Source organism: Manis pentadactyla, chromosome 1 (assembly GCF_030020395.1).
Source record: "Manis pentadactyla isolate mManPen7 chromosome 1, mManPen7.hap1, whole genome shotgun sequence".
Lineage (NCBI taxonomy): Eukaryota > Metazoa > Chordata > Mammalia > Pholidota > Manidae > Manis > Manis pentadactyla.
The window spans coordinates 71,288,936-71,315,025 of record NC_080019.1 but is presented as its reverse complement, the minus strand read 5'-3'; the positions used below and the strand labels follow the sequence as shown (position 1 = coordinate 71,315,025).

Genomic DNA, 26,090 nt, shown 5'->3' with positions numbered 1-26,090 from the left:
AGTTGAAAGGAGTTATGGATACAGATGGTGGTGATGGTTGCATAATATGAATGTACTTAATACCATTGAATTGTACACTTAAAAATGGTTAAGGTGGTAAATTTTGTGTATTTTACCACAATAGAAAACTTAGGAAAAAAAATAAGAAGCTTTAAGGCTTGAAGTATCTCTTTCATAATACCTATTTGAATTCTCAGAATAATTCCACAGACTATTATTATTATTAAGGTAGACATTTTCATTCTAGGGGTAGAAACACAGATTTCTCTAGCCCTCTCTCCAAAATATATAGCCCAGCTTAGGCACCTTTGAAGAAGCTGATATTTCTCCCACAGCTATCTGTATTGCAATGACATACATTTTGCTCCTACCTCTTACAATGGAAAATTTCAAACATATATATTCAACATATAAATTTCAAATATACAAAAGAAGAAAGAAAGGCATAATGAAACCCCATATAGCATAAGCTTAAACAATTAGTAATCAATCCACAGACAGTTCTATCTGTAATTCCACTCACTTTACTCTTCTTCTCCCAGTGGATTATTCTGAAGCCAATCCCCAGATGTCATAACATTTCAATCATAAATATTTCAGTACATTATCTCTACATACTAAAAGATACTGTTGGATGATATATATTGAAAGATACCAAGTGTCTTGCGTAAGTTCTTGTAATGGTGGGTCAGATTTCTGATATAATGCTTTCTCCAGTAAACCATATATAAGACACAGAAATATATGTGTGTGTGTATATACATACATACATATATATATATATATGTATGTATGTATATTCATCCTACTGTACTTCATTACAAATTAAACCATTATGAAGTGGGGCTCTTAAACAAGAAAATCAAGAATAAAGTGGCTTGAATAGTTTCAACTGTAAAAGGATCACTGACCAAGGGTGATCTTAGAGACCTCTCAACACACACTCTCTCTCTCCCTCCCCCACCTCTGAGAGGTAACTGAATTTTATATGTTATTATGACATAAGTTATATATGAAAACATAATCCAGTAATATCATATTACATAATCATTTAACATGAAGTAATTCATGTAGCTGCATATTTTATAAAACAAATGTAATAGAAGTAGCTCAAAGCAGAACATTTTTATTCAACTGTCCTTACCTTTTGTTGGACTGAGATTTTGATCTATAAATCCTCTTAGTTCTGCATTTGTAGAAGTCAAACCAACCTGAATAAAATAGTTTAAAAAATTAAAAATAGAGTCTTATATATTATGTGAGCACTTAAGCTCTTTTACACCTTCCACCAGAGAGGTTCATGTCAATTATAAATAGCAACATAAAAATGAATTAATTACATCAACTGTAGAAGTAGGATTAAAAAGAAAATGTCACCATATTGCTTGAAGTGGGAAAACTATAAATTGTCCATATTAAGATAAAAATTAATGAAATAATGTTACTTATGAGCAAAACTGAGATCTACAGATTTTACTGGTGTTTTGAAAGCAAGTAATGTGGCAGCTGGTGAATTGTCACTAGATAGGCCAAAATTCTACCTTCATTGTTGCCCTTAATTTTTACCATTCATGATCACTGCCAATAATGCTTTTCAACATGATGACACATAATAGTCAAATAAAGATCAATAATACTACAATGCAGAGGCGAGGTCCAGTGACCTCACGCCCAATTACTTGAGTTCATACTCTGGCTCAAGCCTATATTATGTGTATGGCTGTGGTCAAGTCACACAAACTTGGTATTCCTTGGTCTCTTCATGTGTAAACTGGCAGGTGCTAGAAGTGCTTACTACTTCAGGTTGTTAGGAAGATTAAGTAAAATAATTCATGTAAAGCATATGCCACAGTGCTTGGCACAAAGTGCTCAATCCATGTTAACACTCATTACTATTTATTAGTACAATACTTCAGGGACTACCTATAACAAGTGTGTTTATAAATTCACCTTTAGTCAATTTATTTCATCTAATGTGATCTCTACTGGATTACCTGGAAACACAGAACTGAACATGGTAGTATCATCAGAGTTTTAAAACTTTATTATAGAGGCAGGAGAAAGAAAATTTGTCACAAAGCAAGCATCCAATAAACGGTTCTACTATTACTATTATATTATTGTTTTAATTCTTGCAGATTTGTAATCTTGGAACATCAGTGCTAATTTGGTTACCTCAAACATCCGTTCAAAGTACTACTACTACACTGAAAGGATTTTAAAGCACACAAAGCTTTATAATTTTGTACCTGTGCACTTACGTTTGTAAACTACCCACTGCATTAACATTATATATTCTTCATAAGCACTCACTCAATACTTAACAAATTTATAATGTTAGAGCTAATTGTTTCATCATTAGGTAATTTAAATGCTCTACTAATAATAGCTATTTCTTTTTGTCAAGAGGTATGTTACCAGAAATATTTCTGCATATTGTTCACATCATGGAAAAGTAATTGATGCAAATCTAGCTCTAATGTTAAATTTTTATGGCAGCAGAGTGAAGACATCTAAAACAGTTCTTAATTCTATGTGAACAATGGTACAGATACTTAATTCTGTCTAGCTCCTTGTAAGTATTATTAGAAGTAAACTCTTTGCAACAAAATTTGCAACAAATTACCACCCATGAATTCCAGAGTTACTCACAAATATATATATATATTTTTTTTAACTCACAAATATTTTTAAGTGTTCGATTTTTTAATGCTAGGAGTTTACTGTGGCATCACGAATATGCCTCCCCTTTTTAAAATTCTTCTGCTATAAAAAGAGAAAGAGAAAATGTTTGTTGGTATTCTACTGTAAAAATAAAGCAAAGAAGGTAAGGACAGCCTTTAATATATTCCATGCTTAATAGAGTGTAATCATTTAAGACATGTATTATAACTTCAAAAGCATCAGTTTATACCCTTTTGTTATTTATACAAAAATAACGGCAAAAACCTCAACTGAAACCACATATTCACAGACGAGAGTTCAGTTACTGGATTACTGTTATGTTTAAACACCTGCTCTTAATGTCCAACTTCTACAGAATGAAGCAGCAAATGAATTCAGAAACTTTTTAGCAGCTGTACACATACACCTTAATAACCAACATTATGCTTTAAAAAGATAAAGGCCAATTGTCTGTCAATATTGTATGTTAATTTTGGTCTCATAGATGAAAGGGAGGTGTTTGTGTTTGAGCTTATATAAATGTTATTAAAATTTATTTAACTAAAACTACAAAATGTATTGATTTCTACTTTCATAAACACTTTACAGTTTAAAGACTCAAAAAAAAAGTAGATTCAGGCAGAAAAAGTTGGTTAGGAAAGACATTTAAAGATGGTTATTCTTTCTTTATCCTTTTTAAGGATATTTCTACAATGTCTCACAGAGCAAGAGGAAAGAGTGAACTCATTTTATATGAAATGTCTATAGAATAAAAAAAGTTCAAGCCCAATTTTTAAGAATCAAACCATATTTCCCAGTAACAGCATTATAATTTCACTAATATTTAACATTTCAGATAGACATAATTGAAAGATAACAGAGGATTCAGAGTGAGATGCTTTGTACCTAAAGTTCAGCTCTACCATTCACAAATGTGGCGATCTTAGGAGAATCATTGCAAAATAAGGATGACAATATAAACATGTATGACAAATTCAGAAAGTTCCTTAAATCAACTTAAATAATTACATGAATGTGTTTATAAATGGCAAAGCAATATTCAAGTGTGGGTTTGTTATCCAAATGACAATGGCTTTTAACATATCAACACTCACATAGAAAATTCATAAAAGAAAAATGTAAATGACCAATAAACATAGAATACCAGGTTGACCTAAGTTGTAATCAGAGAAATTAATAAGTCACATACCATTTTTTGCTGATTACATTGGCAAAGATTAAAAAGAAAGTAAAGGGGTATGGTACTCTCACACACCACTGGTGAACATATAAACAGGTGCAATCTTTCTCAAAAGTAATATAACAAACATGAATCAAATGTCCCCCAAAAGAACACATCTAATTTCATAAGACTTTGCTCATGGAAATAACCCAATGAGTAAGCAAAAATGAATAAAAAGTTACAGAAAAAATGGAAAAACTTCATGGCCAATATTAGGGAAGTAGTATAATGTCTATACCACAGATCACATAAAACAGCCATTTAAAATGATGCTGCAGAGACATCGAGACAAGAATAGACATTTATCACAGAGATTAAGCTAAACAGTATAGGTTAAAAAACAGAATGACCTCATTTTTATTTAAAAAAATAATAATATACATACATTTTGGTTTATATATTACACATACTTTTTATATACACCAGAAGTCTTCCTAGGCAAAATTATCCTGATAATCTCTAGGCTAGTTTCTCTTACTTTTTTAGTTTTTCTGTAATGAGTATTCTGGCTTACATATTTTTAAAAGATTCTTTGACAAGGCAAAAGTGACACTTCAAAGTATCCTGCAAATTCTTTATCTTACACTGAGCGAGTTTAAGTTAGAACACACCTGCATTTTTGGTCTAGAAGAGTAACAGTGGATACTAGATATTACCTGATAATTTTATTACAGATACAATGAATATATTGTCCACAGACTTCCTTTTGCAAAATGATCCATTCCACAATCCATGCAGTTCTGGTAGAATGGTTAAACTCTGAGTCTCAACTGTGACATGGCAGCAGAAGTGGGCACATGACCCAGACCTGGCCACTTATGGTACCCCACTTCCTTCTGCATGCTGGCTTGTCTAGGCATGTGGGTCAAGCAGGGTCAACCAAAGCTCCTCCATGGAATTTGAAACATAAATGCTAAAAAAGAAAAGTTCCCTCTCTTCTTCTGAGATACGCATTACAAGGCCAGTATAGACTACCATGCTACCATACAGTCCCAAGAATGGAAAAAGGGAGACAGAGACCTGACACCACATTTTGCCGTGAGCTATTCTGAATTAGGTTTCTATCACTTGCAACCCTAAGAGACCTACTATGGCATTTATGTTAAGGCAAAAGTAACTCTTCACAAAAAAACTGTTCTCAGAAGAGAAATGAAAAATGAAAAACAGAAAATAAAGATATAAATATTGGAATATATGTTTAATGATGCCTCCATAAGACTTGGGCAATCTTCCATCTGTAAGAATTACTTCTCAGTGACAGGTAACAAAACTGATCACTCCTTCCTTCTTGAAACACATTCTTCACTTGGCTTCCAGACCATCAGGATAATGCTGCTTTCCTCCTTTCTGGCCATTCTTTGAGTGTCCTTGGCTGCTTCTCCTCCTCTCCAGATGCTGGACAATCCCTGTATTCAGACACTGGTCCTCATAGATTTTCTGTCCATTCACATACTACATACTCTCATGTAGTCCAACTGCTTTAAAATAATTTAATATGAAACAACCCCAAAATTTCTACATCCAGTCCCAAGCTTTTCCCTCAGCTCCAGAGTCGTTTATCAAACTCCCTACACAGGATCTTACCTGGAAGTTTTTAGGCCACTCAACTTTAATATGTTCAAAACAATTTCTCTGTTTGCCACAAAACCCCACACTTCCCCAAGAGTCCCTCTTTCATTAAACATAGCCATTTACCCAGTTACACAAGCCAAACACTGAGAAGTTTTTAACTTCTCCCCTGCCCCCACATCCTAATTACTCAGTAAGTCCTGATGGCTGTCCCTTCAAATACATCCTACATCCAGCCACTTTTCCCCACTTCCAGTATCATTACCCCAGCCCCAATCACCGCACTCTGCTGGTCTGAATTACTGGGATCAGTACCAAAAGAGATCCCTGCTTACACTATGTCCCTCTTCAGTCTATTCACTCAGTAGCCAGAATTTTTTAAATGGTAAGTCAGGTCATGCAGCTAGCCTCAAATCTTCCAACAGCTTCTCACTGACATTTAAAATACGTATACTCCTCACCCAGTCTTTTGAGGCTCCACGTGATCTGGCTCCTTATTCCTTTCTGACTTCATTTCCTACCCTCTCCCTTGCTTACTCTGTCCCATCTATAAGCTGGTCAGCTTTCTGTTCCTTGAACAACCATACCTTCTTCTGCCTCTGCCTGGAATGTTCTTTCCCCAGATACTCATATGGCTGGTTCCTTCTTCTTAGATCGAGACTCAAGAGCATTTCTGTCTAAATAAATGTCATTTCCTTAAAGAGGGTTCTTCTGAACACCTAGCTGAAAGAGCTCTCCCTCACCTCTATCACTCTCTCCCCTCTTAACCTTTGTTTTTCTTCCAGACATTTGTCACTACCTGACATTATGTATTTGTTGTCTTCTCTCATTACATTATAAGCCCCATGATAAGCAGGAGCCTCAAACAGTGTCAGGCACATATATTTGTTGCAGAAAGGGCAGAAAGAGGGGAGGAAATGGGAGAGTGAAGAGAAGATAATGAATTGCTCATAGCATTGTAAACTGGTAACTATCTTGTCAAAACATATTAAAAGCCACAAAAATGTTCTTATCTATTGTAGAGTGGCTAGTGAACTTGATTGGCATTTTTAGACAGCCTATTTCAATTATTATGTCCCATATGCACTGGTTTAATCTGAGGCTTGACCTCCCAGGCCCCTAACTCTATGGTGTCAAAAGAGGGTCAACTCATTACTTATCTCTCCCACCCTAGGTTGCTATAGCAGAGGGAGAAAAATATTGCTCACTGTTTAATTTATTCCAAATATGCAAACAAGGTAATAGGAGTATAATTACCACTGGTTCAAATGCTTTTTGTTACTTTAGGGAAACAAATTTTAATATAGCAAGCTGTACATAAGGCTAGGAAGATTGTTATTTGATTCAAGGTACATTTTAAGCCAAAATATACTTGCTATTTGAATGTTTACAATGTTGTTGCTCAGGGTAACTTCTACAGCCCCTTTTTTCTGAAGGAGAGAAAAATCAATATAGTATCCCCCAAGAAAATTCCTAGTACACAGACTAAAACTTTGCTGCTTCTTTTCCCCAAAGAGCACTTTAACAAATATATACAAAACCCTTAAAGCAGATTACTCCTGATAATTTATCAAAACGAAATTAAATAAATGATAATGAAGCAAGATCTACAACTGCTTATAGTTACTTATGCATGGAAAAGAGAGATAAGCAATAAGGGTTTGGGGGATTTTTTGATGCTCTTCTTTAGATATTGAATGGGTGTTATTAGACTGTCTGGTTCACAAGACCTTTCCTTACTTCTACAACTGCTTATAGTTACTTATGCATGGAAAAGAGAGATAAGCAATAAGGGTTTGGGGGATTTTTTGATGCTCTTCTTTAGATATTGAATGGGTGTTATTAGACTGTCTGGTTCACAAGACCTTTCCTTACTCAGTAGAATGCTGGCTTCTGGTCATAACTACCCAAAGCAGCAATGGACAGGTGACTTGAGCAGGGCCAAAGGTCCCTCCCCAGGAGTTGCAAAGGGGAGCTGACAGAGGCAGACAGGATGTCGGGCTACCTTCCTCCCTCCCTTTCCACCTCCCTTTCTCTGCACAGGCTAGCTCTGTCACATGGAGATTGAGATGCTGACTGAAGAACTGAGGAAGATGATTTGCAGAGAGAGACAGAGTAATGAAGCAGATGCAAATACAAGCAGAGGTGGCAAATGGAAACCAAACACTGTTTCAGTTCCTGGACCTCGATCTTTCTGAGGACCCTGAATCCTGCTCTTAAATTCTTCAAGACAGGCTTGTATCTTCATAATAAATTACCATTTTGTTTAAAGTGCCTAAACTGGTTTCTGTTATCTGCAAACAAAAATCCCAACATCATCTGATCTGGAAAGAGTAAAGCAATCATAAGAAGCTATTTCCCTATACGCTGTAGTATTTAGTACTTATTTTTTGGCATAAACCTTCACCATAACTAGAAACAAATCCATCGATACAGGGTGACGATAAGAATGTGACTTGAAAAGAAGTAGATTCAGAAATGATAGCCTGAAGCAGAGGTAAATAAATTTCAGTAACTTCTCCAAAACATCTAAAGTCTCATATACCCTCAGGAATCATCTCTGGAGGATAGTAAGCTTCTCCTGAACAACATCTGAAGAAACACAATCCCCTCAGTAAATCCAAGAGAAAAAAATCAAGCCAAAGAAAACAGATTTTCTCAGTAAGGCCAGTAACTTTCCAGCAAGTACCAAAAAAAATTTACTACAGTACCCAAAAAAGGAAGGAGGTGGGGAAACTTCTTGAAGATAGCAATTTTGCAGCTGTTGAGAAGGAGCAATTTGGCAGCAATTTACAAGAACAGTACCATGCCCATTAGAGTGCTATATTCAATACCATTAAAGTCCACTATCTTTCTTTGCATAAACAAAAGCAATTATAAATTAATGCCAGAAAACTTAATTTGATTAATCAGAATAGTGAAGAAAATACACATAAGAACTACAGCTCACTTTTAAAATACTTACATTTGAAATTTTACAAATACTTACATTTTTTGCCGTCATGTCAAATTGTATTGGATTTAAAATTCTGTAAAGCCATTAAAAAACAAAGAACAAAAATAAAATAACTTCGTCTTCAGTAATTCTTTAAAAGAACATCCTGTTAAAAGGGGAAAAAAGAGGGAATAGTAATGTAATAATAGTAACAGGCAACATTTATATGTCTTATTTATTATGTGACACGCACTGTTCTTTAAGTGAATCGTCTATATCCTCACAACACTTGAGATATGTACCATTTTAATCTTCATTTTCTAGATAAAAACTGAAGTTCAGAAAGGTTTAATAATTTGGCTAAATCAACTCAGCTAACAAGAGATAAAGCCTGGACTTTGAAATGTTGCTTTCATACTATGTTGCTTTAGATAATCCAGTGAAAGAAACACCAGGGCTTCTTGGAGAAAGAGCCAATTCCAGGGCTGGGGCAGGAAACGTACAAGATAAGTCTAGAATATATTATTGTACCTAAAGAAAGAAAGGGTTCAAAAAATGATGCAGACATATCAAAAGTATACAGGAGCCAGCTTAAAGGGCCGACCACTGGACAATCTGGGACAACCGAGCACCAAAGTACATACTGATACTAACAGATTATAACAGATTTAACAGACTATAAACCCACTGAACAAATGATGATCCAGGAAGTCCTACTGATAGAAACAAATAATGAGGAAGAAGCGAACACTATTCCTTACAATAAAATGCCAACTATTAAATATAAAGGAATGATGCACTTAGAAGTCTACCAATTGTAAACATCATCATAATAATGATTGGACAAGAAACATCAACAGATGCTAAAACTAGTAGATGAAAATTGGTGAGAAAAAGGATATTTACATAGTCTTGAAATACCTCCCCACAAAATACCTATTAATTTCAATTTCACAGTGAAGACACCCACTATGGGACAGACCGACACCATGCACCTCTGTGGGTGCACTGAGATGGACACAGTATCTCTTCTGAGGAACTTGCACCTAAAATGGATAGTCCAATTCTAATCATGAGGAAGTATCAGAAAAATCCAAACTGAGAACCCTCCCAGGGTCAGTATCATGAAAGACAAAAAGAAGCCTGACAAACACCCCAGATTTAAAAAAGGCTAAAGTCACATCAAAATTAAATGATGCATGATCGTGGATTGGATTCTGGACCAGACAGAAGAAACGTCATGAAGACCATTACTGGGGCAGGTGGGGAAACCGAAATAATAGTCCACAGACTGGGTAAGATACTGTCTCAATGTGACATTTCCTGCTTTTGATCAGAGTATTGTAGGGGGTTTTTAAGTGAATATCTTTGATTTTAGAAAAACACACCAAAATATTCAGGAGTGGAGGGGTATGACAGCAGCAACTTATTTTCAAATGATGAAAAAGCATACATAATCTGTATACAGAGAGAAAGTGGGAATGATAAAGTACATGTGGCAAAATGCTGACAATTGGTGAATCTTAGAAAAGGATCTTCAGGACTTCTTTACCCTATTTTTAAAAAATTTTTTTATTTTCATATCATTAATGTACAATTACTTGAACAACATTATGGTTACTAGACTCCCCCCATTATCAAGTCCCACCCACATACCCCATTACAGTCACTGCCCATCAGTGTAGTAAGATGTTATAGAATCATTACTTGTCTTCTCTGTATATACTGCCTTTCCCATGTCCACCCCCTACATTCTGTCTGCTAATCGTAATGCCCCATTTTCCCCCTTATCCCTCTCTTCCCACCCATCCTCCCCAGTCCCTTTCCCCTTGGTAACTGTTAGTCCATTCTTGGGTTCTGTGAGTCTGCTGCTGTTTTGTTCCTTCAGTTTTTTCTTTGTTCTTATTCTCCACAGATAAGTGAAATCATTTGACACTTGTCTTTTTCCACCTGGCTTATTTCACTGAGCATAATACCCTCTAGCTCCACCCATGTTGTTGCAAATGGTAGGATTTGTTTTCTTCTTATGGCTGAATAATATTCCATTGTGTATATGTACCACACCTTCTTTATCCATTCACCTACTGATGGACACTTAGGTTGCTTCCATTTCTTGGCTATTGTAAATAGTGCTATGATAAACATAGGGGTGCATATGTCTTTTTCAAACTGGGCTGCTGAATTCTTAGGGTAAATTCCTAGGAGTGGAATTCCTGGATCAAATAGTATTTCTATTTTTCGTTTTCTGAGGAATCTCCATACTGCTTTCCACAATGGTTGACCTAGTTTACATTCCCACCAGCAGTGTAGGAGGGTTCCCCTTTCTCCACATCCTCACCAACATTTGTTGTTGTCTGTCTTTTGGATAGTGGCCATCCTTACTGGTGTGAGGTGGTATCTCATTGTGGTTTTAATTTGCATTTCCCTGATGATTAGCGATGTGGAGCATCTTTTCATGTGCCTGTTGTTCTTTGCCCTATTTTTGCAACATTTCTCTTATTTTAAAATTACTTGAAAAATTAAAACTTTAATAAGACATGCAAGGGGAAGGATAAAATAAAAATTTTGAAAAGACCATAAATAATTGGGTATTAGAGAAATGGAGGCTCCAAATGTCTGCCTTAGGTGCTGGAGTTTGTAAGTAAAATTGGGGGTGGTGGAGGCAAGATGATTTTACTTTCCAGTAAAACACTGAACTTTTAATTTTCCTATGATAAAAAAACATGCATTTAAAAATCCAAGACCTGAACAATTATGATTTTCACTTCTCCATTTGTAGCAGCAGATGTGTTCATAATGTCTATCCTGAGACATGAACCATCTCTTTAAGGACATTTTACAACATCTGTCCACATACAAAATCACCAATGAAGTAACAAATTTCAAAGAGGCAAATATTATACAGATATGGTCTCTGACCACAGTGCAATTAAATTAGGAATCAACTGTTTTTTAAAAAGTTAATAATCATATACTTAGAAAATAAAATTGTATTATTGCTCAACCAACCAAAGAACTGAAGAGGAAAATTTGAAATATTTAGAACTAAATGACAATGAAAATAATAAAATTTTCAAAGTGCAGCTGAAATAGTACTTTTGAGGTAAATTTACATTTCATTCATTAAGTAACCCAATTTAAAAGCTTAATAGGATCAGTGGGAAATCAAAGAAAGCAAGAATTACAGAAATAGAAAAAAATTAAAATAACACGAGGTTCTAAGTGTCCTGCTTAATGTAGGCATCTAGTGAATACAGCAGCAGTGTTAGCAGAGCAGAAAGAGCGTGGACTTTTTAAAATTGAGGCTCAGTCTCAGTTCTGACACTTGTCAGCTGTGTGACCTTGAACAAGTGACTTAATCTCTTTGAGCTTCAGTGTCCTCATATGAAAAAAAGGTACACTGAGTTTTTTCAGAGTTATGTTAAGAGGAATTTAGATACATTCTAAGGGAAAATTATTAGATCCACCAAGTCAATGTGCCAAATGCCTTCCAGGTTACACATAAACACTGAACACTCCTAACCATAAAAAAAAACTCAATTTAAAATATTTTTAAGATTACCTTATATACAGTTATATAACTGTATATAAATACAGTATAACAAAAAACAATGAAGACTTTTCCATCCAAAGTACCTGTTAAGTTTTAGAAACCTGCTGTATCTACTAAGGCAGATGTTGCCTACCCAGTACCACGTTCCTCTTCCTCAGGAGAATTTGAAGGTAGCAAGGTACCCAAAAGAAAATACACCGCCTTCTCTGTCTCCCTCTCAGATGGGCTGACCACATGACAGAGTTCTGGCCAATGAAATATAAGCAGCCACTGTTTCATCTGTTGAGCTGGGCTATCAGATTCAACTTGTAAATGTGCTTTTTCCCTGCTCCTCATTTCTTCATGTCCAGAGTATGGTTTGATGCCTGGAGCTGCTTGTCTCCATGCATCTACTTCATGACTATATTCAGTATTCAATGAGGTATTACATCTCCTAAGGTCTGGGCTTTTGCATGGCACTGTGTTATTTGAATAAATGAAAGAAATCAACAGTGTGAACTATTTTAGCACACTATAGCAAGACGCTACCAACAAAAATACCACTTAGCCACATTACTGAGATTGACAAAATAAAGCACAACTTTGTTAGTATTCCCTTTCTATCTTCTCACCAGAGCAAAGCACAAACTGGAACCTCTAAATGTAAATAATAAATGTTTGAAATAGAGCCAAAGTACATGGATTTCTTGAGCACATTTACCTTAGCATCTCTGTTCCTCAATTTCTTCATCTACAAAACAGTAATGGTGTATCTAATTAAATCAATGAGTCACAACATGGAAAATTGTTAGGGCACTGCCTAGCATAAAGTAAGCACTCAATCAATATTAGGGGGAAAAGCAGTTCACTGGTTTCTCATGACAAATTAAGGTTTCTCCCTCCAAAATAAATAATTAATAATCCATACATAGAAGTGAAAAATACCACAAAATAAACCCAATTTAAAACAGGGAAAAAAAATGTTTCACTGCAGCCAAGAAACTCTTCTAAAATTAACAAGAGTAGGCAGTAACTTCATCAATTTATTTACTCATCCAACAAATGCTGTATACTCACTACGCCAAAGGCAGTGAGCGAGGCACTGAAACATCCTATGAGATGAGAGAAACAAAAAGCATAAACCTTCAAGTGTAATTCAAATTACATAAAATTGCACTAAGATAAATGTTGCAAAAAAGAAATGGATTGTGACAAAGACCTGCTTCTTTCAATTAAAAATGAAGAAGGATGCCATATCGGCTTTCAGTGACAGTTCGCAACCTTTTAATTTAAAAAATGTGTATTTCTAAGTATTTTTACAGCTTTAGTCTTTCTTTTACATTGTCTTTAGTCTAAAAGTTTTTTGTAACAAATGATTTAAACCAACTGTCTAAAAAGTAAATACATAGGCTACTGAATGTTTCAAAAAATTGCCATCTTTGGCAGTACCTGTGATTCTCAAAACATAAACCAGCCACATGCACTGATGCATTATGTTTTAACCAGACTCAAAAAATTGTACAGTTCTTTCTGTCACCAAGCTCTTCAGCTGCTTAAAAAATAAGTTGGACTTCTTCTTCCAGCTTTATGAACACATTATGTGAAGCTCAAATAGTCAATCTTTGTGACCTCACCATCTGCCATGATCTCTTGTCAGTTTCAGACAATGCAACTCCCACAGATGGTCTCAAAAATGCAACCCTTTTCCTTTCCAATCAGTTTAGCAGCTCCAGCCACACAGTCTTTTAAAATGGTACAAAACCAATCAAAACACAAGAAGAAAGCAACAAGTTATGGATAAATTTGTAGAATTAACATCACTTGAATCAGGGGCTATAGACTTAACGTTGCTGAAAAAGATGTTACTGAAAAGTAAATTTCAGCAAAGGCAGCATATATAAATGGAAGATATAACACTTAAAATAAGCTCGTTTCAAAATTTTCAAATATACAAAATAATAAAGTAAAAAACAAACATCAGCCATAATCCCACCTGTCAGAGGAAATTACAGTAAGTTTTTGGCAGAACTTTCTTCAATGTCCTCTTTCTGCACTCTTAATTTTTGATAAGTGATATTAATTAGAATATAAATTTGTAGAAAATGATAGCATGTAACTTTTTCTTAGGTGATAAGCATCTCTAGGCACTCTTCTAAGTACCTCATATATGTAATCTCACATAATTGATGCCACAACTCCATCAGGTAAATATTATTACTATTCGCACTTTACAGATGACAAAACTGAGCTTTAGAGAGATGGAGTCATTTGCCCAGTTAACCAACTGTTTAAATGACAATGAGAGTATATCAACTCAGGATCTTAGGCCAGCAGACATGTTCTTAACTATGCTAATTTACAAAATATATCTGACTTGAGATAAAATAAATATACCCTCAAAATATAAAAAATATGTAATTATTATTACAATATATCCACACAAAAGAGTAACTTACTATACCAGAAGAATCCTTCAGAATTTCATATAGGAAATAGGTCATGTATCATTGGCCAGGTTTTAATCCTTTTTAATTCTCCTTGTTAATTTCAATATTAAATAGAAATTTTCTTTAGTTTTTGAGTAGGTAGTAAACTTCATTTTTTTTACAGCTACATAGTGTTCCTTTCCATTTTGTACCATAGTTTATTTCACTAGTCTAATGGTGAATATTTAGATTTCTTAAGTTTCTAAACTGGTAACAGTAACCACATTTTAATGATTTAATCCTTAATGTTCAATATGATCTCTGACTACCTCTCCAGTTGTGTTGAGCCACCTCCCCAAAGCCTTCTCTGACCTAGTGCCACTATCAGTTCCTCAAAAACATGCTCTTCCTGCCCCAGGGCCTCTGCACATGCTATTCCCTCTGCCTGGAACTTTCACCAACAGTTAGCTCCTCTTCCTTCAGATCTCTTCTCAAATGTAATTTCCTCCAGGAAAACTGTCCCTCTCCTGCTACCCAGACTAGGTCAGGGGTCTTCTACTTAATGCTCCCCTACATTCTCCTTTCACAGTACATATTGGGTTGTCAATATCCATTTATTTGTGTGATTATCAGAATGTGGTTGGTCTGCCAGCCAAAGTGTTTAAGTTCCATGAGGGCAGACACCCTATCTATTTTGTTGACTATTATAAATCCAGAGTCTGGCATATGGTTGGAACTCCAGTAATACTTTATTTTTGTTTGTTTTTTAAGAAATGTGTATTAAATGAATTATATGTTCAGTATTTTATTAATTTTCACCCTTTAATAATGTATATAATACAACCTGGCAGCAGAAAATAAAATGATAGCTAAACATTAACACATCCATACATGTGAAATGTCACTAAGTTATATAGCAGCATTTTTTGAATGTCACCTATCATGAACAAGAAGTGTTTTGGAACCAGCATTATACCCATGTTCATTAATTTTTTAAAAGGTTATGGGAAGAAAATTTATACTAGGGCATATTTAATTTCACTAACTTTTTAAGGTGAAAAGAACAGTAGGCAAGATCAAAATTTAAGAAACACTCTTCTCTTTACTAAAAGCTGTTCTTCCACACAACCCCCAGCATTTCACATTTCAAAAAAAACACAAAAAACAAAGGTAACTGCTTTTGTTTCTCACTTGTTTAAACTGAAAAAACCAATTTCCAGATTTACATAAGCTTTTACCTAGTTATCTACACTGATAAAAACTGGTTACTGCTATAAGCAGTTAATAAGGACATTTAAGTCTTGACATATGCGCAGTGAATTTACTTGGTGAAATATAATCCTATGCTTAATCTTCCTTTAGTGTTAAGCTGCCAATTGTCAATGTATTCATCTATAGCACTGGGTAGTCCATTTGTTCCCTGTAACTACATCTTTTCTACTAAATATAATTGGCTTCAAGCCAGAAAATCAAGATAAGCAAATTTACTAAGAATTTTATGTTAAATACAATCAATAAGATGAAGAAAAGCCTGAACACTTTGAGTTACTCACTAATGCATGGCTTCGTGAAAGCTGAGAGCTGGGAGCATTTTTTGTTTACTTCTGAGCTGTGAGTTTTATTCCAATGGGTTAAGCTTATTACACAAATGAATTATAGATGATGAATATAAGCTTACCTGACAGAGTTAAGAAATGAGGAAGTATTTCAGTTACTGAGGAATTAAAGAATATACCTAATACTGCTGGTTTTTGAAAAGGGGAAACTGACTCAGAGAGTTTAAATAACTTGCCCAAGGTCAATTAGAACCAAAATTTACAGTGAAGTTGAATTGTTACTACATATCCATGTTCCATGATATCATAAAAAGATGGGCTCCAAGCAGTTTTCATTTTGAGTAATTTAAGATTTTTAAAGCATTATATTAAAGGAGTTGTATTATTTTAATGTTGAAGAATATAAACTGTTATACAGTTTATACAGTCTAAGAGAATTCTGAAAAAACAGAGTATGAGAACATTATGTCTTCCTTGCATGAGACCCTATCCACTTAAAGAGATATGACATAACATTTTTTAAACTTACTTATTTTTATTAAGGTATTATTGATATATACTCTTATGAAGGTTTTGTATGAAAAAACAATGTGGTCACTACAATTACCCATATTACCAAGTCCCCCCCCATACCCCAGTGCAGTCACTGTCCACCAGTGTAGTAAGATGCCACAGAGTCACTGTTTCCCTTCTCTGTGCTACACTGTTTCCCCCGGGACCCTCCACACCATGTGTACTAAACATAATACCCCTCAATCCATTCTCCCTCCTTCTTCACCCTCCCTCCCACACCCCTCCCCTTTGGTAACCACTAGTTCATTCTTGGAGTCTGTGAGTCCGCTGCCATTTTGTTCCTTCAGTTTAGCTTTGTTGTTATACTCCACAAATGAGGGAAATCATTTGGCACTTGTCTTTCTCCACCTGGCTTATTTCACTGAGCATAATATCCTCCAGCTCCATCCATGTTGTTGCAAATGGTAGGATTTGTTTCTTTCTTATGGCTGAATAGTATTCCATTGTGTATATGTACCACCTCTTCTTTATCCATTCATCTACTGATGGACACTTAGGTTGCTTCCATATTTGGCTATTGTAAATAGTGCTGTGATAAACATAGCGGTGCATATGTCTTTTTGAATCTGAGAAGTTGTATTCTTTGGGTAAATTCCAAGGAGTGGGATTCCCGGGTCAAATGGTATTTCTATTTTTAGTTTTTTGAGGACCCTCCATATTGCTTTCCACAATGGTTGAACTAGCTTACATTCCCACCAGCAGTGCAGGAGGGTTCCCCTTTCTCCACATCCTCGCCAGCATTTGTTGTTCTTAGTCTTTTTGATGCTGTTCATCCTTACTGGTATGAGGTGATATCTCATTGTGGTTTTAATTTGCATTTCCCTGATGATTAGTGATGTGGAGCATCTTTTCATGTGTCTGTTGGCCATCTGAATTTCTTCTTTGGAGAACTGTCTCTTCATATCCTCTGCCCATTTTTTAATTGGGTTATTTGCTTTTTTGGATGTTGAGGGATGTGCGTTCTTTATATATTTTGGATATTAACCCCTTGTGGATATGTCATTTACAATATATTCTCCCATACTGTAGGATGCCTTTTTGTTCTGCTGATGGTGTCCTTTCCCATATAGAAACTTCTTAGTTTGATGGAGTCCCATATGTTCATTTTTGCTTTTGTTTCCCTTGCTCAAGGAGATGTGTTCAGGAAGAAGTTGTTCATGCTTATATTCAGGAGATTTTTGTCTATGTTGTCTTCTGAGAGTTTTATAGTTTCATGACTTACATTCATGTCTTTGATTCATTTCGAGTTTACTTTTGTGCATGGGGTTAAACAATAATTCAGTTTCTTTCTCTTGCATGTAGCTGTCCAGTTTTGCCAAAACCAGTTGTTGAAGAGGCTGTCATTTCCCAATTATATGTCTAAAGCTCCTTTATCATATATTAATTGATCATATAAGGTTGCATTTATATCTGGGTTCTCTAGTCTCTTCCATTGGTCTATTGTTCTGTTCTTGTATCAGTACCAAATTGTCTTGATTATTGTGGCTTTGTAGTAGAGCTTGAAGTTGGGGAGCATAATCCCCCCCACCCCCGGCTTTATTCTTCCTTCTCAGGATTGCTTTGGCTATTTGGGGTCTTTTGTGGTTCCATATGAATTTTAGAACAATTTGCTCTAGTTCATTGAAGAAGGCTGTTGGTATTTTGATAGGAATTGCATTGAATCTGTAGATTGCTTTAGGCAGGATGGCCATTTTAACAATATCAATTCTTCCTATCTATGAGCATGGGGTGTTTCCATTTATTGGTACCATCTTTAATTACTCTCATATCTTGTAGTTTTCAGAGTATAGCTCTTTCACTTACTTGGTTAGGTTTATTCCTAGGTATTTTATTCTTTTTGATGCAATTGTGAATGGAATTGTTTTTCTGATTTCCCTTTCTGCTAGTTCATCTTTAGTGGATAGGAATGCAACAGATTTCTGTGCATTAATTTTGTATCCTGCAACTTTGCTGAATTCAGATATTAGATGGAGTACTTTGGGAGTGGATTCTTTAGGGTTTTTTATGTACAGTATCATGTCATCTGCAAATAGTGACAGTTCAACTTCTTCGTTATGAATCTGAATGTCCTTTATTTCATTGTGTTGTCTAATTGCTGTGGTGAGGACCTCCAGAACAATGCTGAATAAAAGTGGAGAGAGTGGGCATCCTTGTCTTGTTTCTGTTCTTAAAGAAAAGGCTGTCAGATTCTCGCTTTTAAGTATGATGTTGGCTGTGGGTTTGTCATATACGGCTTTATTATGTTGAGGTACTTGCCCTCTATAACTATTTTGTTCAGAGCTTTTATCATGAATCGATGTTTTTTCAGCATCTATGGAGATGATCATGTGGTTTTTGTCCTTCTTTTTGTTGATGTGGTGAATGATGTTAATGGATTTTCAAATGGACCATCCTTGCATCCCTGGAATAAATCCTACTTGATCATGATGGATGATATTTTTAATGTATTTTTGAATTCGGCTTGCTAATATTTTGTTGAGTATTTTTGCATTTATGTTCATCAGGGATATTGGTCTGTAATTTTCTTTTTTTGTGGTGTCTTTGCCTGGTTTTGGTATTAGAGTGATGCTGGCTCATAGAATGAGTTTGGAAGTATTTGCTCTTTTATTTTTTGGAAAACTTGAAGTAGGATGGGTATTAGGTCTTCCCTAAATGTTTGATAAAATTCAGCAGTGAAGCCATCTGGTTCAAGGGTTTTGTTCTTGGGTAGGTTTTGGGTTATCAATTCAATTTCGTTGCTGGTAATTGGTCAGTTCAGATTTTCTGTTTCTTTCTTGCGACAGCCTTGGAAGGTTGTATTTTTCTAAAAAGTTGTCCATTTCTTCTAGGTAATCCAGTTTGTTAGCATATAATTTTTCATAGTATTCTCTCATAATTATTTGTATTTCTGTGGTGTCCGTAGTGATTTTTCCTTTCCCATTTCTGATTCTGTTTATATGTGCAGACTCTTTCTTCTTGATAAGTCTGGCTAAGGGTTTATCTATTTTGTTTATTTTCTCAAAGAACCAGCTTCTGCTCTCATTGATTCTATTGTTTTATTCTTCTCAATTTTATTTATTTCTGCTCTAATCCTTATTATGTCCCTCCTTCTCCTGACTTTGGCCCTCATTCATTCTTCTTTTCCTAGTTTCATTAATTGTGAGTTTAGACCGTTCATATAGGATTGTTCTTCTTTCCTGAGGTAGGCCTGTATTGCAATATACTTTCCTCTTAGCATAGCCTTCGCTGTGTCCCACAGACTTTGCGGTGTTGAATTATTGTTGTCATTTGTCTCCATATATTGCTTGATCTCTGCTTTTATTTGGTCATTGATCCATTGGTTAATTAGGAGCATGTTGTGAAGCCTCCATGTGTTTGACGGCTTTTCTTTTTCTTTGCAAAATTTATTTCTAGTTTCATACCTTTGTGGTCTGAGAAGCTGATTGGTACAATTTCAATCTTTTTGAATTTTGCTGAGGCTCTTTTTGTGGCCTAGTATGTGGTCTATTCTTGAAAATGTTCCATGTGCACTTGAGAATAATGTGTATTCTGCTGCTTTTGGGTGTAGAGTTCTGTAGATGTCTGTTAGGTCCATCTGTTCTAATGTGTTGTTCAGTGCCTCTGTGTCCTTACTTATTTTCTCTCTGGTTGATCTGCCCTTTGGAGTGAGTGGAGTGTTCAAGTCTCCTAGAATGAATGCATTGCATTCTATTTCCTCCTTTAATTCTGTTAGTATTTGTTTCACATATGTAGGTGATCCTGTGTTGGGTGCATAGATATTTATAATGTTTATATCTTCTTGTTGGATTGACCCCTTTATCATTATGTGATATCCTTCTTTGTCTCTTGTGACTTTCATTCTTCTGAAGTCTACTTTGTCTGATACAAGTACTGCAACTCATGGTCTTTTCTCCCTATTAGTTGCATGAAATATCTTTTTCCATCCCTTCACTTTTAATCTGTATATGTCTTTGGGTTTAAAGTGAGTCTCTTGTAGGCAGTATATAGATGGGTCTTCTTTTTTTATCCATTCAGTGACTCTATGTCTTTTGATTGGTGCATTCAGACTATTTAAATTTAGGGTGATTATCAACAGGTATGTACTTGTTGCCATTGCAGGCTTTAGATCTGTGGTTACCAAAGGTTGAAGGTTAACTTCCTTACTATATAAGAGTTGAACTTAACTCACTTAATATGCTATTACAAACACAACCTAAAGGTTCTTTTTTTCTCCTCCTTTTACTTCCTCCTCCATTCTCTATATATTAGATATCATATTCGGTAGTCTTTGTCTATCCCCTGATTAACTTTGGGGGTACTTGATTAAATTTTGCATTGCTTAATAATTAACTGTTCTACTTTCTTACTGTGGTTTTATTACTTCTGGTGACAGCTATTAAACCTTAGGTACACTTCCATCTATAACAGTCCCTCCAAAATACACTGCAGAGACAGTTTGTGGGAGGCAAATTCTCTCAGCTTTTGCTTATCTGGAAATTGTTTAATCCCTCCTTCAAACTTAAATGCTAACCTTGCCAAATAAAGTATTCTTAGTTCAAGGCGCTCCGGCTTCATTGCATTAAATATATCATGCCACTCCCTTCTAGCCTGTAAATTTTCTGTTCAGAATTCTGATGATAGCCTGATGCGCTTTCCTTTGTATGTGATCTTTTTTTTCCTCTCTGGCTGCTTTTAATAGTCTGTCTTTATCCTTGATCTTTGCCATTTTAAATATTACATGTCTTGGTGTTGTCTTCCTTGGGTGCCTTGTGTTGGGAGATCTGTGCACCTCCATGGCCTGAGAGACTACCTCCTTCCCCAGATTGGGGAATACTTCAGCAATTACCTCCTCAAAGACACTTTCTATCCCTTTTTCTCTCTCTTCTTCTTCTGGTACCCCTATAATATGAATATTGTTCCATTTTGATTGGTCACACAGTTCTCTCAATATTCTTTCATTCTTAGAGATCCTTTTTTCTCTCTGTGCCTCAGCTTCTTTGTATTCCTCTTCTGTAATTTGTTTCATTTATTGTCTCCTCCACAGTATCTAATCTGCTTTTAAAACCTTCCATTGTATGTTTCATTTCTGATACTTTGTTCTGTAATGATTGTATGTCCAAGCAGAATTCATTCATTCCTGAGTTCTTGAATATCTTTCTGTACCTCCATGAGCATGTTTATGATCTTTATTTTGAAATCTCTTTCAGGAAGATTCATGAGATCAGTTTCATTTGACTCTTTATCTGGTGTATGTAGTATTTTGCTTTGAACCAGCTTCCTATGACATTTCATATTTGTATGTGGCACCCTCTAGTGCCCAGAAGCTCTACTCGCTGGAGCTGCTCAGTCCCTGGAGCAATGTTGGGGGTCGCAGGAGAGCGGTGTTGGTGCCTGGGGGAAGGAAAGAGCTGTTTCCTGCTTCCTGGCTGCTGTGCCTGCCTCCACTGCCTGAACTAGTGGGCTGAGCACACAGTTATAAACCTCTATGCCTTGCATTTGTAGCTGTAGGTGGGGCTTCCCTCTGGCTGGCCTGATGCCAGGGCAGGGTCTGTCCATTTCTGAGCCAGGGGCGGGCTGGCCAGGAGGAAGGCACAGCAGGTTACATATCACGGAGGATGGCCTTGGAGCTGCCTAGTCAGCCGGGGGGCTGGAGCGCCTGAAGATCATGAAAGTTCCCAACCTGCTGGGCAGAGTACATCTGGACAATTTTGTCTACCTGTCCTTTCTCCTGAGCAGTAAGCTTTGTGCAATCCTTGCCCCTTTAGCAGCCCTCTCACTGTTAGGAAGTCTCTCAGACTGCCTGCCTTTCTTTTATCCCAGAGCAGCCGGATATGGATCCGTTTTCCACAAGCGGCTGGGGTCTCAGTCTCTCCAGGTATTCTGTCTTAGCTTTCCAATCCCCCTAATCACCAGAGCACCATGCAATGTAGGTTTGTGCTCCCAGAGAAGATCTCCAGAGCTAGGTGTTCAGCAGTCCCAGGACTCCACTCCCTCCCTGCTCCATTTCTCTTCCTCCCGCTAGTGAGCTGGGGTGGGGGAAGGGCTTGGGTCCCACCAGGCCATGGCTTTGGTACATTACCCTGTTCTGTGTGGTCTATTCTTTTCTCCAGGTGTATGCAGTCTGGCACAGTCCTCTTTCCTGTTGCTCTTTCAGGATTAGTTGTATTGATTATATTTTCATATTACATGTGGTTTTAGGAGGAGGCCTCTGTCTCACCTCTCACGCTGCCATCTTTAATCCAATCCCCTTTTAAATTTATTTAATAGTTTATACTTTAACATGATTTTAAAAGACAGAGAGAGAGAGAGGAAAGCCATCAAGTACAAAGAGGTGGACAGTGAAATGTAATTTTCCCATCTGCCTATTTCCAGCTACTCCATTTATACCTCTGCATGGACAGTCACAGTACCTGTGTTTCTTTTGTCTGCATGAGGTTATTGTAAGCATACACAGGTTAACAAAATATCATTCTAGCCTCCCCATTTTTAAGAAAGCTAAATATTTACTTCTGTATCTTGCCTTTTTTAACTTAACAATATAGCACTGAGATCTTGCCAAATCAATACTCAGAGAATATCTTCATTCCCTTTTACAACTGCCTAAAATGTTACATAAATATAACATTATTTAACCAGTTGCCTCTTGTTGGAATTTCGGTTTCCAATCTTTGCTATTACAAACAACAATTCAACAAATAATCTGATAAATATGTAATTTCACATGTGGAATTCCTTGATCTAATGATGCAGTTTGTATTTACTCTCCTTGTTTATTTTATATGTGTTTGGGATGGCTGATGGAGAGATTTATAATCAGGCTACTTCCATTGTTCTGCAGACTTGCAAGATCCAACAGTCCCTATTTTCATATAATTTTATACCTGAAAAACCCAAAAGAGTCAACTGAAAAGCTACTACACACAGTAAGAGAATTCAGTTGTGTAGTGAGGTATAAAATTAATAAAGAAAAGAACCCCATAAATTTCTTTTGTACAAACAGCTTTAAAGTTATGATAGAGAATTCCATGTATAATAGGAAGAACAAGTAGCTATAATATATATTTTAAAAAATAAAGTAAGTGTAGCTATAACAAGAAATGTGTAAAACTGATCAGTTTCCTAGCAGTCATAACAAAGTACCACACACTGTACGGTATTTTTAGTGATATTGCTAAATTGTCCTCCATGGATGTTGTGGACATTTGCACTCCATCCAGCACCATATAAAAGTACTTCTTTCTCCACAGCCTGACCAGTAAAGTGTTTACTGAATAGATTTTTTTAATGGTATTTGCAATTTTATTTTGTTCTTTTTTGGAGTTTTGACTATCATTACTTCTCCACTTTTCCATCTGATATTGCATCTCCAGTTCCAGAAAAAGGAAAATAAACCCTGTCAGAGTCTTACTGGATCATGTCAATCCTCCCTAAATTAATTTAATTAATAAGTCTCCACACTGTCAAAATGCTGTCTTATCTAAGAACATGCATTTCCATTTACTCACATTTACTTGTGTCCTAATTGTTGTGTACCCCAAAAAGGTATGTTTCAAGTTCTAACCCCTGGTACCTGTGAATGTGACCTGACTAGGACTAGGAAATAGGATCTTCATAGATGTAATCGAGTTAAGATGAGGTCACACTGGAACTAAAGTGGGCCCTAACCCAATATGACCGGTGCTCGTATTAAAACAGGAGAAGAGACACAGACAAACACACAAAGGGAAGTCAATTACGTGAAGATGGAGGCAGGGACTGGAGTTACGTTGCCACAAATCAAGAAACGTCTCTGGACCAGAAGCTGAAAAAGGCAAGTGAGAATTCTCTCAAGGCTTCAGAGGGATGATGGTCCTGCCAACACCTTGATTTGGGGCTTCTAGCATATGAACTGTGAGAAAACACATTTCTGTTGTCTTAAGCCACCCAGTGTGCAGTACTTTGACTGCTAGGAAACTGATCAGTTTTACATATTTCTTCTTATAGCTATACTTACTTTATTTTTTTTAATATTTATTATAGCTACTTGTTCTTCCTATTATACATGGAATTCTCCATCATAACTTTCAAGCTGTTTGTATAAAAGAAATTTATGGGGTTCTTTTCTTTATTAATTTTATACCTCACTACACAACTGAATTCTCTTACTGTGTGTAGTAGCTTTTTTTCAGTTGACTCTTGGGTTTTTCAGGTATAAAATTATATGAAAATAGGGACTGTTGGATCTTGCAAGTCTGCAGAACAATGGAAGTAGCCTGATTATAAATCTCTCCATCAGCCATCCCAAACACATATAAAATAAACAAGGAGAGTAAATACAAACCGCCCAGGACCCATGTGTTCAACATTATCATTACCAGGAGACAGAGACCAGAGCAACCTTTAAATTACCTATAAATAAAGGGTTAAAGAAACCAATTCCACAAGAAGTCCCACTGCCTGCCTTCTCCAAGCCTGTGGACAGTGTGAGTGAGGGGAGGCTAAAAAGACTCCATGGAGAAGAGCAGAGAGGTCCAGGGAAGTCAGAGGAAGCACCGACACTATCACCCGCAAAGAGAGAGTAAAACAACAAATGCAAATTTTGTAACCACAATGTTGCTCGTGTGAAACCTTCATAAGATTGTGTATCGATGATACCTTAATTTAAAAAATGCACAAATACTGAACAGAAGTGAGGACTTAATAGTCACAGTCCTAGTGATGTGGAAGCGTCTGGAAACTGCAGGACCCGCAGTGACAATCTCTAAGAAATGTGCCTCTGGGAGAGAATCGGGTATATAGATAAAAATAAGAGATCTTGGAGATGAGGTGGTGAATGGAAAGAAGACAGTAAGAGGGGGAAGTTAAGGACCCTGCAGAAACAAAACAGAAACAAGATATACCCACCCTTCCTCTGCCTGTTCCCCTCACCATCATCATCCACAAATTACTAAAAAGAACTGAATAGAAGAGGGAAGAGTTACAGAAAAACTCTCAAACGAGGAACTGTCTACAAAATAAGCAGACACAGTGTAACAACAGAAGTACACTATGTGCCCACAGAAGTCCTACAAAAAGCCAGAAAAACACAAGTGAAGGCTTTCCTGTTGATGGTTTTCTCCCCCAAAACCAAACCTGAAGTTGGAAAAAACTGTAACATATCCCTTATGAATTAAATATCCTCAAGCAAGAATTTGTAGACAGAAAAAACCCCTTGAGTCAGAAATGTAAAAACTAAGAACCAAAATGCACAAAAACAGAAATTAAATAGAGTTGGTTGGAACCCATAAAGAAACAGAAGCAAAGACAAAAACCATATAAGAAATGAGAACTAAACTCTAAGTTACACAAGGAAGAATAGATTTTAATGAAAACTTAACAGAGGATATTGAAGAAAAGGAGGAAAACAAAAGAGAATGAAAGTGAAAGAAAGAAAGAAAGAAGCAAAAGGTCAGAGAAAACTGGCTGAAATGGATGCCAGGAAAGAAGGTAGAACATTTTTACTGGCGTTCTTAAGGGAAGAAATTTAAACAATGGAATAGCCCTAATACTAAATTACAGAACAATAAAACTTTCCAGAGATGAAACGCCTGAATCTACATGCTGAAAAGGCCTGCCAGATACTTGGGAAAACTGA

At 36.1% G+C, this 26,090-nt stretch overlaps 1 protein-coding gene across 7 annotated transcripts in view; it reads right to left on the bottom strand.

Moving 5' to 3' along the window:
- TFDP2 (transcription factor Dp-2) overlaps window positions 1-26,090 on the bottom strand; it is a 152,094-nt gene that overhangs the window by 104,340 nt on the left and 21,664 nt on the right. For all 7 annotated transcript variants that reach the window (XM_057498386.1, XM_036877379.2, XM_036877382.2 and 4 more), the window contains 2 exons: window positions 8,466-8,577; window positions 1,145-1,211 (listed from right to left, as the gene is read on the bottom strand). In XM_057498386.1, coding sequence (XP_057354369.1) covers window positions 1,145-1,211; window positions 8,466-8,480 — 82 coding nt within the window. In that variant the 5' untranslated portion in view covers window positions 8,481-8,577. The remainder of the gene's footprint in view (window positions 1-1,144; window positions 1,212-8,465; window positions 8,578-26,090) is intronic.